At 44.9% G+C, this 16,440-nt stretch overlaps 1 protein-coding gene across 1 annotated transcript in view; it reads right to left on the bottom strand.

Moving 5' to 3' along the window:
• The window catches only part of FRAS1 (Fraser extracellular matrix complex subunit 1), a 194,351-nt gene that overhangs the window by 127,119 nt on the left and 50,792 nt on the right, over positions 1–16,440 (bottom strand). The window contains 3 exon segments of the mRNA XM_056855545.1: positions 3,258–3,401; positions 9,912–10,052; positions 14,926–15,099. Of these exon segments, the coding sequence (XP_056711523.1) occupies positions 3,258–3,401; positions 9,912–10,052; positions 14,926–15,099 (459 nt within the window).

Here is a 16,440-nt window from a genome sequence, read left to right as displayed (position 1 = left end):
TTGTACCGTGTTATGTGACAGCCGCTTGTTAGCTGATGATTAACAACCAGCAGTTGTTAAAACAAATCCACACAGTGATATTTCGGTAATAAGTGTTCAGAGGCACAGGAAGAAGGACGCCCGCCCATTACAAATCAAAAACCAGCATTCTGTGACAAGCGACTGCCACGTCGAATTCTTCAAGCTCACAGTGAATCAAGCAATGCATGCAAATTATGCAGCTTATGGAAATATGAGGGTTCCCCCCCCAAAAAAAAACACCAATCAAACTGGATTGCCTATCGACAGGAACGTGCAACTGAATGTTTTGAACAGCAAGCTGAAAGATCTTTTGAACAAGGTGAAAGGTTGACTCAGGTCATAGAAATAAGTACAGAAGTGTGTTTTTTTACCCGTCTCTACTTTCTCCATCTCTGCTGCTAGAAAATAATAACTTGGCTATGGAAGAAAACAAATAAGCTGGGAGAAATAACTTCTCAAGATCAAAGAAATGAGCCTTCTGGTTTCTGAAAGCCAAATAAAACGGAGTGAAGGGGAGCGGGTCATAGCTATGAACTCGAGTCGAGAAGGATAATGTTTGAAGCCTTTTTTCATTTTTCCCTTTCTTTATCCCCCCCTCCCCAATCCATTATCTTTTTGGAAGCTCCGAGTGTTGGCATTAGCCTCGGTAGTCTTATCTCTCCCTCGATAAGCAGAGAGGGAAAAATAGCCACATTAAAGCATTGAAGTGACTGGACCGATTCCCAGGCAGTATTCATGCTTGCCCTCCCGGCAGATTAAAAGGCGATGCATCTCCTTTAAATAGGTAAGTGTAATTAGCATCTCCTGGCTGAGGTTCATGTGTACATTGCGGACGGTGCACAATCGACTGAGAAGTCAGAGTGGATAGGCTGGGAGAGCCGAGTTCAAATCCACATCCTCCCAACAAAGCTTGCTGGGTGACGTTTGGCCAGTCCCTCCCCCTCAGTCTAACTTACCTCACAGGGTTGTTGTTAAGAATAAAAGGGGAAAGGGAAAGCCTTATATATTGCTCTGAGTACTTTACAAAAAGGGTGGAATGAAAACGTATGGGATAGATAGATAGAAAGCCATTAGATGCATGCCCTATGGAAATGGCCACACTTTCATAGATATCATTCATCCCAATGGATCTTGCACACTTTACCAGTGGATTGAGTCTACTGTCTATATAAAAATAAATCTTCGCTTTCTCCTCACCCTCTTGACATAGTCCATCCATCATTCAAAGCTCTGCCAACATACCTTTTCTGAGGATCTCTTCTATTCATTTCAGTGGGTCTTGGGAACTTTCCCCGGGGGATTGCGTCCACAGTCGATATGAATAAATCTTATCTTTCTCCTCATCCACCCTTCTCTTGATAAGGTCTATCCATCATTCAAATCTCTGCCAATATACCTTTTCTGAGGATCTCTTCCATTCTTTTCAATGGGTCTTGGGCCCCTTCCCAGTGGATTGTGTCCACTGTCTATATGAAGAAATCTTAGCTTTCTCCCTATACCCTCTATTGACATAGTCTATCTATCATTCAAAGCTCTGCCAATATACCTTTTCTAAGGATCTCCCCCTGACAGTCCTGGCCTCTCATATATTAAAAAAACTCAACTCAATTCTGACCTAATCAATTTCTCTGACAGGTGGCCCACACCATAGACTCAGCCATACATTTTTAAATTTTCATTTATCTAGGACTCGTAGCTCTGTGTGCCCTGCTAAAAGACCATGTATAAGAAAATCCTCAACACGTACATGAATGAAAACTGGGGAGGGGGGGAAGAGGTAGTTAATAAAACCCACAAAATACTAGCTTTGCACAAGTTATCAAAACTCAGCTCAAATAAAACAGCCTTATAGAGCATTCATGAGAAATACGAAACTAGATTGCCAGAGTGATATGGGACTAACACATAGAATCATACAGTTGGAAAGGACCACCAGGGTCATCTAGTCCAACCCCCTGCACAATGCAGGAATTTCACAACTACCTCCCCCACACACACCCAGTGACCCCTACTCCATGCCCAGAAGATGGCCAAGATGCTATCCCTCTCGTGAACTGCCTAAGTTCATAGAATCAGCATTGCTGACAGATGGCCATCTAGCCTCTACTTAAAAACCTCCAGGGAAGAGCTCACCATCTCCCGAGGAAGCCTGTTCCACTGAGAAACTCTTCTAACTGTTAGAAAATTCTTCCTAATGCCTAGATGGAAACTCTTCTGATTTAATTTTAACCTGTTGGTTCTGGTCCGACCTTCTGGGGCAACAGAAAACAACTCGGCACCATCCTCTATATGACAGCCCCTCAAGTACTTGAACATGGTTATCATATCCCCTCTCAGCCTTCTCCTCTTCAGGCTAAACATACCCAGCTCCTTCAACATTTCCTCATAGGACTTGGTCTCCAGACCCCTCACCATCTTTGTTGCCCTCCTCTGGACACGTTCCAGCTTCTCTACATCTTTCTTAAATTGTGGTGCCCAAAACTGAACACAATACTCTAGGTGAGGTCTAACCAGAGCAGAGTAAAGCAATAGCATCACTTCATGTGACATGGGAAACCCAGGTTCAGATCCCCACTCCAGGGCAAGCTATGCGTCACCATTTCCTTAGGTCCTCCCCAGACAAGGTTGGCAGCTCTATGTTGGGAAATTCCTGGAGATGTGGGAGTGGAGTCTGGGAAGAGGAGGGTTTAGTGAGGGGAAGGACCTCAGTGGGGTATAATGCCATGCAGCCATTTTCTCCTGGGGAACTGAGCTCTGTCGTCTGGAGATCAGTTGTAATTCCAGGAGATCTCTCGGCCCCTCCTGGAGGCTGGCAAAACCTATCCCCAGATCTGCCCCAAGAACATTTGATCAGTAGTTAGGAGCAGTGGTTTGGAGTGGTGGTCTCTACTCTGGAGAACTGGGTTGGTTTCCCCACTCCTACACATGAAGCCAGCTGGGTGACCTTGGGCTAGTCACAGCTCTCTTCGAGCTCTCTCAGCCCCAGAGGGTGTCTACCTCACAGGGTGTCTGTTGTGGGGAGGGGAAGGGAAGGTGACTGTAAGCCGGTTTGATTCTTCCTTAAGTGGTAGAGAAAGTCGGTACATAAAAACCAACTCTTCTTCTTTATCATGTGGAGGAGTGGGGAATCAAACCCGGTTCACCAGATTAGAGTCTGCCGCTCCTAACCACTACACCACGCTGGCTCTGAAAAAGTTCAGGAACCCCTGCTGTTAACACATTACTGGTGGACTTACCGACACAATATCCCACCAGGTTAAGGTATTGCTGTTCCGTGCAGGAGGTCCTACATCTCCCATTTGCAAACGTGGCGTGGGGTTGACAGGTTGCACAGTCAGCGTCTGAAGGGCCCCAGCACGTTTTGCAAGACGGATGACATGCTGGATGGGCACAGGAAGATAGAGCTCGGTTAAAGACAGTCGACATCTTTGACAAAAGGCAAAATATTTACTTTGCATAGGACAAAATATAGATAACCTCCCCTCCCCCAAACACAGCAGATGTTTGCCTGGAGCTGCTTTACCGTTGAGGGAGTTTGGCAGCAGAAGTGTGAGAAGCAAACACATTCTTTACACCAAATTTATGATACGTTCAAGAGCAGTCTTACAAAAAGGTGCACTGTTCTCTTGAGAAACAGCTGCAACTTTAGTGCCAGGACCAGATTAACCCTCATGCTAAGTAAGAGCTGCTTTCTAGCCCTATAAGGGCCACTTTACTAACCTAAGTACCTAAAGCTTATTCCATACACTGAAATGAAACCATCTGTCATGCGCACATGGGCTCCAATCTCTTACCACTGTAATAGCCCACACTGACTGCATAAACAACTCTCATATGGCGAGATAGCCAACTACAATATATGCTTTTCCTGTATCTTTGCAACATTTCCTCCTCCATAAACTTAAGTCTGTAGCACACTCCAAATGAGAAACAATAACCCAACACACAGTTACAAAAAAAAGGGTTAATCTCGTCTGTCATTGTGTGGCAAATAGACTATCCCCAGGCTTCTCCTCAAAACGAAAAACAAATCGGCGGTATACTTTTCACCAGCGTTTCCCATTAATAAAATGAAAAGGGCAATTCTCCGTTATCTGTATAGCTGTGAGCCAGGCATTCCTCTGGATCTGGACTCACAAAACTCAGCCTGAAAATTAAATGGAATCTTTACTGAAGATTAAGGTCCACATTCATCATGGTCTTGACGCTTCTAACAAACACATGCTGTAGAGCAAGGAAGAATTGTGGGTTACCTCCACCGCCTCTCTCATTCTCACACACATGTACAAAATCAAACTGTTTGATTTACCAAAAAAAGAAAGAAAAAACCATGAAACAGAAAAGATTATAAACACACAGAGAAGTGGATCATTTTATTCAATATATTTTGGAACGTTTTCTATATATAAGCACAAAGAAGTTGGGTTTGGGACCATATTTAGTAGAAGAGGGCTTGTTTTGTTTTAATGAAGAAAGTCCTGGGTTTAAAGCCTGGAATGTGTAATGAAAGGATGGCAGGTAGCATTGATGGAGATACCTCAGGAATGAAACCATGGCTCAGTGGCAGCGCACCTGCTTTGAATGCAGAAGATCCCAAGTTCAATCCCCAGCCTCTCCAGTTAACAAAGATCAGGTTGCAGGTGGTGTGAAGGACCTGGAGAGCAGCTACCAGTCAGAGCAGGCAATGCAGACCTTGAGAGATCTACTCAGTTTCAGAGGGTAACTGTATGGGTCTGCATTGAACAGCTTGGTTCGAGACCAGTAGCACCTTACAGACCATCAAGATTTTCAGGGCATAAGCTTTCAGGAGGCTAAGCTCTCCTGGTCAGATACCGTCATCAAGGTATTAGACAAAGGGAGCTCTGACTCTCAAAAGCTTATACCCCGAAAATCTTCTTGGTCTCTAAGGTGCTGCTGGACTCAAATCTAGTTGATAGATTAAGGGTCTTAGCTTAGGAGAAGGCCGCTTCATGTGTTCAGCAACTGCTAGCTGATGACACTGGGCTAGACTAGGAAAAACTCTGACTCATTATACAGTAGTTAAATATGGTCCACACAATAAGAACATAAGAAAGGCCATGCTGGATCAGACCAAGGTCCATCAAGTCCTGCCGTCTGTTCACACAGTGGCCAACCAGGGGCCTCTAGGAAGCACACAAACAAGATGACTGCAGTAGCACTGTCCTGCCTGTGTTCCACAGCAGCTAATATAACAGGCATGCTCCTCTGATCCTGGAGAGAATAGGTGTGCATCATGACTAGTATCCATTTTGACTAGTAGCCATTAATAGCCCTGTCCTTCATGAACATGTCCCCTCACCTCTTAAGGCCTTCCAGCTTGGCAGCCATCACCACATCCTGGGGCAGGGAGTTCCACAATTCAACTATGCGTTGTGTGAAGAAATACTTCCTTTTATCTCTTTTTAATATGTCACCCTCCAACTTCAGCAGATGACCCCCCCCCCCCGTTCTGGTATTATGAGAGAGGGAGAAAAGCTTCTCCCTGTCCACTCTCTCCAAACCATGCATAATTTTATAGACCTCTATTATGTCTCCCCTTAACCGCCTTCTTTCCAAGCTTAACTTGAGTTTAATGGACCAAAAGAAACTAGGAGTAGCTACCTTACTGCAATATATCCCACTTCTTTGGTTTTAGCACACTGTGCTCTTGGATTGTACGTCCTGGGTGGATGAGCCTGGCTGGTAGACACCACAACTGATCACACGGAAGTCTTGGTGCAAGGTCTCACCCATGTTGGCAGGCCGCGTTGTGAAGGAGCACATAGGTTTGGGGATAGGAAAGTAGAGGATGGGTGGGCAATAGCCACCACTGCCAGCCTATGAACTGGGGGCTTAACTCCTTTCCCACCATCACACCTCCAATTCTGTCCCGTTTCTCTCTCCCTTGCTACCCCAGCTCTGCCTTCCCTGACTCCTGTATCATCCTTTGCCAAGGCTTCCCCACCGCAAGCCCAATAAAATGTGTATAGATACACTTTTTAAAGACAATAAGCACTCCCCTGTTGACCATTCAAGTGCCGAACAGCTAATGAAGCCCTTTAAAAAAACAGAAAAGGTGCTCATTATTAGCAAGCATGTCCCCAAGGCCCACAGCAATGTGTCACAATTGTGCAGATCATATTTGTTTCTCTCCCTCTCCTTATTTATGTGTTAATTCTCTAGAACAGGGGTGTGAGACATACGGCTGAGGGGCCAGATCTGGCCCCTTGAGACCCCCTTGAGAGCCAGCATTGTTTAGTGGTTAAGAGCAGTGGTTTGGAGCAGTGGAGTCTGATCTGGTGAACCGGGTTTGATTCCCCACTCCTCCACATGTGCGGAGGAGGCTAATCTGGTGAACTGGATTTGTTTCCCCACTCCTACACACGAAGCCAGCTGGGTGACCTTAGGCTAGTCACAGCTCTCTTTGAGCACTCTCAGCCCCACCTACCCCACAGGGTGTCTGTTGTGGGGGGGGGGGGGAAGGGAACATGACTGTAAGCTGGTTTGATTCTTCCTTAAGTGGTAGAGAAAGTCGGCATATAAAAACCAACCCTTCCTCTTCTCTTATCTGGCCCGCAAGCCAGCCAAGTAAGCCATTCCCTCCATTCCCGATCTGGGCTGCCAAACGTGTTGGGCTCGCCAGCAGAGGCAGCCACCACCACCCAGTCCCAATCAGCCAAAGCAGCCATCCCCCCAACCCAATCTAGGCTGGCAAGGCATGGCCGGTCCAACCGAATTACATTTATGTCATATTTGGCCCTCATAAGAAATGACTTCAACACCCCTGCTCTAGAGGCTAGACATTCCCCCCCATCTCTGAGGGAGCACAACCTCTCCTCTTCTCAGAAAAAACCCCCCATGATGAAGCAGGCTATCCATTTTGCAAAAAGCTTCATCCATTTCTCTTAATGTTAAGTGAGAGAGGAAGGTCAAATCATGCTGAGTATGGTGGTGGAAAGTTCCATCAAGCCCCAGCCAATTTATGGCAACCCCATAGGGTTTTCAAGGCAAGAGATGTTCAGAGGTGGTTTGCCATTGCCTGCCTCTGCATAGCAACCCTGGACTTCCTTGGTGGTCTCCCATCCAAGTACTAGCCAGGACTGACCCTGCTTAGCTTCCGAGATCTGACAAGACCAGGCTAGCCTGGGCTATGATGAGTAGAGGGCTAAGAAAAAACATTAAAGTAAGGTTTGTCTGGATGGTCTTCAGAGGGTAGCCACGTTGGTCTGCAGTAAAACCGCTAGATTTGAGTCTCATAGCATCTTAGAGACCAACAAGATTTTCAGAGTCTGAGAATCCAATCTGACAGAAGTTCATACCCTCAAAATCTTGCTTGTTTTAGCTGAATGCCCCGTAAATAAGCAAGGATGAAACCAGGAGTGGCTTGCAACTAGAATCCTAGAATAGAATCATGGAGCTGGAAGGGACCACCAGGGTCATTTAGTCCAACCCCCTGCACAATGCAGGAAATTCACAACTCCTTCCCCCCACCCCCAGTGACCCCTACTCCATGCCCAGAAGATGGCCAAGGTGCCCTCCCTTCCTTAATCTGCCTAAGGTCATAGAATCAGCATTGCTGACAGATGGCCATCTAGCCTCTGCTTAAAATCCTCCAGAAAAGGAGCACTTACCACCACCTCCTAAGGAAGCCTGATCCACTGAGGAACCACTGTTAGAAAGTTCTTCCTAATGTTTAGACGGAAACTCTTTTGGTTCTTGTAGGTTATCCGGGCTGTGTAACTGTGGTCTTGGAATTTTCTTTCCTGACTTTTCGCCAGCAACTGTGGCAGGCATCTTCAGAGGAGTAACACTGAAGGACAGTGTCTCTCAGTGTCAAGGGTGTAGGAAGAGTAATATGTAGTCAGAAAGGGGTTGGGTTTGAGCTGAGTATTGTCCTGCAAAAGTAATGTGCTAATCATTGTCCTGTAAGTATCAAGATAATGTGCTAATGAGGGTGTGGCATGTTAATATGGAACCATTGTATCCTGAAGTGATCTGTTAATGTGTGTAATCCAAAGCTAATCTGCATGGCTATTGTTGAATGTTGTCTTTGTTAGTCTGGAGGTTTTTTAGAACAGGAAGCCAAGCCTTATTCATTCTTAAACTCTCCTCTTTTCTGATAAAGTTGTGCTGATGTTTATGAATTTCAATGGCTTCTCTGTGCAATCTGACAAAATAGTTGGTAGAATTGTCCAGTCTTTCAGTGTCTTGGAATAAGACCCTGTGTCCTGTTTGTGTCAGTCCATGTTCAGCCACTGCTGATTTCTCAGGTTGGCCAAGTCTGCAGTATCTTTCATGTTCTTTTATCCTTGTTTGTATGCTGCGTTTTGTGGTCCCGATGTAAACTTCTCCACAGCTGCAAGGTATACGATATACTCCTGCAGAGGTGAGGGGGTCTCTTTTGTCTTTTGCTGATCGTAGCATTTGTTGTATTTTCTTGGTGGGTTTAAACACTGTTTGTAGGTTATGTTTTTTCAAAAGTTTCTCCATCCTATCAGTGACTCCTTTAATAAATGGCAAGAATACCTTTCCTATGGGAGACTGTTTTTCCTGAGTTTTCTGATTTTTGTTTGGTTTAATGGCCCTTCTGATTTCATTCTTGGAGTAGCCGTTTGCTAGCAGTGCGTGATTTAGATGATTAGTTTCTTCCTTGAGAAACTGTAGTTCAAAGATCCGTCTTGCACGGTCCATTAATGTTTTGATTATTCCTCTTTTCTGTCGGGGGTGGTGGTTGGAGTTTTTGTGTAAGTAGCGATCTGTGTGAGTTGGTTTCTGGTAGACCTTGTGACCTAACTGAAAGTTTGTTTTACGGATGACAAGGGTATCAAGAAATGGGAGTTTACCCTCAATTTCCTTTTCCATGGTAAACTGAATGTTTGGATGGATATTATTAAGATGGTTTAGAAAGTCCATTAATTTTTCTTCACCATGGCTCCAAATAGTAAATGTATCATCTACGAACCTGAACCAGACTGTAGGTTTGTAAGGTGCTGATTCTAATGCTGTCTTTTCAAAATATTCCATATAAAAGTTTGCTATTACTGGACTGAGTGGACTTCCCATAGCTACTCCATCAATCTGTTCATAAAATTCTTGATCCCATAGGAAGAAACTTGTTGTCAAGGAAACTCTTTTGATTTAATTTCAACCCATTGGTTCTGGTCCGATCTTCTGAGGCAACAGAATACAACTCAGCACCATTCTCTTTATGACAGCCCTTCAAGTACTTGAAGATGGTTATCATATTACCTCTCAGTCTTCTCCTCTGCAGGCTAAATATACCTAGCTTCTTCAACCTTTTATAGGACTTGATCTCCATGCCCTTCACCATTTTTGTTGCCCTTCTATGGACACGTTCCATCTTGTCTACATCCTTCTTAAATTGTGGTGCCCAAAACTGAACACAGTACTCTAGACACCAAACTTTTCGGGCCCTTGGTTCCACAAACTCAACACCACACCCCCTACCCTATCCTATAAAAAGCATTATTCAAAATAGGGGTTTGCATGACTCACTAAAGAAGATAACAACAATAAAATTTCAAAACAGTAACAATTAATTGCACATCTATTCAAAATCAAATTAAAACTTTAAGTTGAAATTTATTCAACAAAACTTGAATTTGATCCAGTGGTATCAGCTTTTCAAAGTCTGGGGGAAAATTCTGATAATTTTCACCAAATTTGCCAGCATGTGCCATAACCTGATCTATTGTAAATTAGTGAACAACACAGTTGAAGGAGCCCAACTCTAGTGCCCCCTGCTGCCCTCTTGCCTCTTAGTGCCCCCCTAGGTAATTCTACCGCACCCGAGGGGGTGGTACTGCCCACTTTGGGAACCACTGCTCTAGACACTCAAAACAACGAGAAATTCAAAAGTGCGGACTCACGATAGCAATGCGCCTCCTGATCATGCCACCCCACCGGGCACGCCGACAGACACTGGGCTTTGTAAAGGACTTGGGAAAGTGCACACGCTGTGCAGTTCTCAGCAGATTCCTCGACACAGGAGGAACAGGAAGAGTGGCATTCTGTAGGGAAGACACAACAGGAAAAAGGGGAACAACAACGTGAGAGCAGCTAACAGAACTTTCCCAGCTGTGCTTTTCTTAGGGCATCTTCTGACGTTACCTTTGTAGCATGAGAACTTTTTCATACTGACAACACCCTGGTGCTACAAAGAAGGAACACTGTAGTAACAGCTATCACACCACAAAGACAATGTGAGGAAGCAACCTCAGTCACTTGTGATAATCAATTTAGCTTTCTTCAATGATTGCCTATGTAACACAGAACCCTGGCTAAAATCATGTACTCATCTTCTGTCTCCCTAATTTGATATCTGTACCTCTTCAGAATATCACCTTCCTATTCTAATCTCCATCCCTTCAAAATATGAGAAGAAAAAATCTAAGATTCAGAAAGCATGCTACTATTGCCACAGAGATTTTGAAAATCGGATCCCTGTGACAGGTCCATCTCCACCCTACTATGAAATTCTACAATGGTTTACTGTGGGGATGACCTCCATTTAATCAGAGAGCCAGTGTGGTGCAGTGGTTAAGACCGGTGGACTCTTATCTGGAGAGCTGGGTTTGATTCCCCAATCCTCCACATAAGCGGAGGACTCTACAATAATTTTTCAAGGCAAGAGACATTCAGTGGTGTTTTGCAATTGTCTGCCTCTGTGTAGTAACCCTGGACTTCCCTGGTGGTCTCCCATCCAAGTACGAACCAGGGTTCCCTCCTTAGATTCTGAGATATGACAAGATCAGGCTATCCAATAGGGTTGCCAACCTGGACATCTCCTGGAATTATAACTGGTCTCCAGAAGTCACAATTCAGTTCCTCTGCAGAAAATGGCTGCTTTGGAGGATGGAGTCTATGGCATCATACCCTGTTGAGGTCCCTCCCACTAGCCTCCCCAGGCTCCACCCCCAAATTTCTTAGGGATATCCCAACCTGGAGCTGGCAACCCTAGCCCATCCAGGTCAGGTCTCTGGTTCCAGCTAGCTCTTCTAAAGTCTAACAAATGACACTGAAACAAATTTTTCTCTTCCCATCAAAAATCTATATAATAAGTAAATCTTTTTGCAGAGAGCCATGTTTGGGAAAACAAATGCTGAACTGGTGCTTTTGCAAGAGAATCTGAGGCACAACATATGGCTGACTGTTAACAGAAGACCCTTGAGCACAACAAAAGCCAAACTACTTTTGGAAAGGCCTCTGTCCAAATAAATGTCAACAAAAACTAATACACGGAGGAAAACCACTTTTTTTTACTAGCCAATCGCTCCCAGGCAATTTATTAGGCAAGATGAAAAACGAAACAGACTCTGGTCAGCAGAATCTCTTCTTTGAAGCTGGCCTGCAGTAGTAGCCATCTAACAAATATTTGGTCTCCTTAAAGGCAGACTGAACTGTTGAGTGCTTTTTCTGAGTCCCTCCCCCCTCCCACTTCCATCACTTGCAAAGCTATCATTTCTCTCTCCTGGACAGCCGTGATCTAAGCAGCTATAAACCATGTGCAGTGATCTCAAAGAAGTGGCTAACCTCAAAGGACCCCCTACGCTGAATTCCAGGAAGCAATAAGCAAGTCCCAATGCTTCCGTTACTCACCAATTCAATGTGGGCCAGTGTGAAGAACAACATCCTGGGCAGCGCAGTGTTTTTCCGCCCCAGCCTTAACTCCTGCTACATACCTTAAACATTCTCCTGACCTAGCCAAACTTCAAATGGATGGGAAAAAAATTAACTGCCACCATTAGGTACTTGAAAAAATATTAACTGCCACCACCAGGTGACCTGAACCCCTTTTAAGACTCCTGCTATACTAGATACAAAAGAGGTACAGTACAGTACTTCTGCATTCTCCTGGACTTAATAGAGATCTGGAATTCCTGTCTCATTAACAATGCTAATTTCTCCACGCCTACTCCTCTGCATATTACACCTAATCCAATCACACCTGCTAATGTCATTTACTTGCTTTTGACATTTACATTGCCGTTGTGTGTCTAATTCACTCTTCTCTACTTAAGGATAGATGGACTCACACTCTAGCTGTAACTGAAGAAGTGAGCTGTGGCTCACGAAAGCTCATACCCTGCCAGAAATTTTGTTAGTCTTTAAAGTGCTACTGGACTCTTGCTCTTTTCTAGTACTGTCTGTGTTTACCCTAACAGCATCGGACAGTCGATTTGGCTGTCCTCGACTAGGGCCAGAGCCTTTTCGGCTGTGGCCCCTACCTGGTGGAACTCTCTGTCTAAAGAGACCCAGGCCTTGAAAGATCTGGCCCAGTTTTGGAGGGCATGGAAGTCAAAGATGTTCCACCAGGCCTATAGCTGAGAACAGTGACGGTCTTACAACTGCTGACCTGACCTGAATTTGTGGATTTCCCTCTTGTCTTTTCCTATCTAGCCCTCATCAAATCAAATTTATTAATACAGTCAATCAGACCAGTAAAAGCTATACAACAATGAACCAGACATGGCCAATATATCTAGCCCTCATTAGCTCTTTTTCCAGGCAGCTGTGGGGCATTTTTATGCCCTGACTAGTTGTTGTTAAATTTACACTTTTAAATGTCAGGAGGCAGCTGTGAAATTTTTAGGCTCTGTCACTTTTAGATTGGTTTTAGATTTGTCCAGATCTGTATCGTTTTATTAGACCTTAGTTTTATCATTGCTTATATATTTACGAATTTATGGTTGAATTTATTTTATGATGTAAGTCCTCCGGAGCCCTGCCTAGGTGGGGGGAAGGCAAGATATAAATACGATTAGACATACAAAAAAATAAGTAAAAATAGGTAGACCACTGAATGGTAATCAAAAAGATTAACATGGGGTTCTTACAAAAGAAAACCAGAATTGACTTGGCTTTTATGGGTCAAAAGTAGGAAAAAAGCTAAATTAATAAAATGCAGGAGTCTTACACAGGACTTAGAGCCAAACAGGGCCCAACATTTACAGGCCTTTGTTCAAGCTATTTCAAAAAACAGAAGTGGACACACTTTCCCTCAGAATGAAGGGCCAGTCAGAACCAAGAATGCAAGCCATGTTGTACTAATTGGCTCTTGTAGGTTATCCGGGCTGTGTGACCGTGGTGTTGGTATTTTCTTTCCTGATGCTTCACCAGCAGCTGTGGCAGGCATCTTCAGAGGAGTAACACTGAAGGACAGTGTCTCTCAGTGTTACTCTTCTGAAGATGCCTGCCACAGCTGCTGGCGAAACGTCAAGAAAGAAAATACCAAGACCACGGTCGCACAGCCCGGATAACCTACAAGAACCAATGAACTCTGACCGTGAAAGCCTTCGACAATAACATGTTGTACTAAATTTATCTCAAGTACATGCCCATCTAAAATTAAAAAGCACCACCACCACCCCAGAAATAAAGGAGCTAACTCTTACTTAAATCTTCCCAGGGTTCAAAACTGGTCAGTCCAACAGGAGAATGGGTGAACAGCTGCCAATCGCAACCAACATTCAAGTCAACATTAGAAACTTGATGTAAAAGAAGGAAGGCAACAAGGATTATTCCACTCATGCAGGCTGCTTCACACGTCCTAGGGGATGCCACGGGCCAGATTTAACTATATAGGATGCTGGCAGAGCCAAAGAACTCACCTGTGGAACCATGTGCTTGTACAGCGTCTCATTTACACTGGGAGAAGCGGGCTTAGTTAGCCCGCCAGAGATCCATAGCTCCGGCAGATGTTGCGTTGGCATGCCAATTAAGCAGGTGTGCTAATTATGTGAGCTAATTAAGCACCTAGATGAGGAACAACTAGAAGCAGCATCAAGCTGGTCAGCATTTTGCCAAGGCACAACAATAAGGAAAAGCAAGCCGAGCAGCTCTTTGAACGCCAAATGATGCTCATTTCCTTCTGCTGGGATAGAAACTAATTTGGAAACATTCGGAAATCCCAGTCTGTAAAAGGTTTTGTGGGTGTGATTGGATTTTTTTTTTACTTTAAAAAAACTTTTTATTTACTTAATTTTTTTAAACCATCCTTCTTGATCATATGAAGCTGCCTTGCCTTAAACTAAATCAGACCCTTGGTCCATCAAAGTCAGTATTGTCTACTCAGACTGGCAGTGGCTCTCTAGGGTCTCAGGCAGGGGTCTTTCACATCACCTGCCTGCCTAGTCCCTTTAACTGGAGAGGCCGGAGATTGAACCTGGGACCTTCTGCATGCCAAGCAGAGGCTCTACCACTGAGCCACAGCCCCTCCCCCTCCTCTTCTCCCATGGACCTTAGGAAAGTATAGATGGCTCCCCTTCATTTGCTCCCTTGCAATACATCTGTGAGGTAGGTTAGCCTGAGGGCCTGTTCACACATAACAAAGTATATGACCATGGTTCATTGGGAGAGTGCTGGAGTGAGCAATTCAGCATGTCTGCACATTGGGGGTGCTACGTCATTCTAAGTATGTATAAGTGTTATCTCCTTGAATGAGAAGTCCCTCTCTTTGTCTTAACCTCAGTGCTGGAGAGCCACTGCTGGTCTGAGTGGAAAATACTGACTTTGATGGACCAAGGGTCTGATTCAGTATAAGGCAGCTTCATGTGTTCATGTGATCAGGCCAAGGCCCATCAAGTCCAGCAGACTGTTCACACAGTGGCCAACCAGGTGCCTCTGGGAAACCCACAAACAAGACAACTGCAGCAGCAGCATCCTGCTTGTGTTTCACAGTAGACGAGGAAACATCTGCTTTTATACTTCTCTAGCTAATCAAATAATAAGTAGTACCAGAACAGATCAAGACTATTTCCGCTTTTTGCTTTGATTTTTGAGAATCTGGGTTTCCAAGGTGCAGATGTTGTTAACACGATATGCAGACAAGCTTATCAAGGCCTAGGTTTGGATTTGATCACTGCGGGTAATCCCTTGCTTTACCTCTGCATACCCCATCATTACTGAGGTAGAAGTGTGCTTTGCATTGGGGGAGACAGACCCCAACCGGTGTCCCGCCAAGGTCCTCTTCTGGTTGAAGACCTTCCTCTGGCTTTGTGCAACGAGTACAGTGTAAAGGTTCCGGGCCAACACATTCACGGCACGACGGGTGGCACCCTGCGTAATGAGAAACAATCTGTGAAATTCCCACAGAAAACAGCTGTACGATTTCCACAGGAGAATGGGAAAGGATTTCTGCAGCAACAAGAATACCCTAGAACAGGGGTCCCAAACCACGGTGCCCGCCAATACCTTTCCTGGCACTCGCCAAGTGTTTTTAGAAAGTAGGTGGGGCCAGGTGCGGGTCCTGCCCAGCAGGGCTTCTGATTAGCCACTGGAGATCTGATTGGATAATCAGATTAAATTATTGTTATTATGGTGGCAGATGCACATAATGTGCTGGTTTTATATTCTCTCCCTCACTCTTCTTTCCCAGTATATTTTTAAAAATTACTCCTCTGGTAACTACTCCTGCACTTGGACTTCCTCTGCAGAAGAAGAGTTGGTTTTTATATGCTGACTTTATCTACCACTTAAGGAAGAATCAAACCAGCTGACAATCACCTTCCCTTCCCCACAACGGACACCCTGTGAGGTGGGTGGGACTGAGAGAGTTCTAAGAGAGCTGTGATGAGCCCAAGGTCACCCAGCTGGCTTCATGTGCAGGAGTGGGGAAACAAATCCAGTTCACCAGATTAGATCTTATTTAACCTGATACAGGTATTCTGTTGAGATAATTACACCTTTGCTTTCTGGTGGTTCAATGTACACAAAATTATTTAAAATATTGTTTAAAATTACATTCAGGTTACATGTATAAAGTTCACATAAAACATAAATGGATTTGGGTCCCGTCCCGAAGTTATCTCATTATGTATATGCAAATATTCCAATATATGGAAAGATCTGAAATACGGACTACTTCTGGTCCCAAGCTGTCCAGATAAGGAATACTCAACCTGCATTTCTGTATTCCTCCCCCACCCTAAGCATTTCTTCCAGCATAACTCGCTGAAAACTCCCACAGCGCATTCCTGACTCCTGAGGACGAAAGTCCTCAGGAGGCCAGGAAGGGTTTGCGCTGGCGTTGGGGCTGTGACCTGGCAGTGGCCCTCTACCGGACTGTGTTATCTGGCCACCCCAAAGATACATGTCACCACCGTTCCAGACCTGCAACAAGCCCTAGACGCTAAGGGAAAGACTCATGCATCCTCCCGCGAGACAGGCAGCACGGATCCAAGGGCAGGACGGCCCCTCCAAGTGAACCAGAGGGAATCCATTTTCCTGCAAACCCGTTCGAGTGTCCAGCAGATGCCATTTCGCAAGGAACAACTAGACATGTAGCCAGCGCCCCCCTCCATCTGCATGACTAACGATCCATCGGAAGCCCCCAAGGTATCAGCACCAAAGAGACCACACCTCAGGCAACTAGGAAGCGACTCACCCCGGACGCAGCTG

The sequence above is a fragment of the Euleptes europaea genome, chromosome 9, assembly GCF_029931775.1.
Source record: "Euleptes europaea isolate rEulEur1 chromosome 9, rEulEur1.hap1, whole genome shotgun sequence".
Lineage (NCBI taxonomy): Eukaryota > Metazoa > Chordata > Lepidosauria > Squamata > Sphaerodactylidae > Euleptes > Euleptes europaea.
Note: the sequence above shows the minus strand (reverse complement) of the source record. Positions and strands in the feature narration are given on the sequence as shown.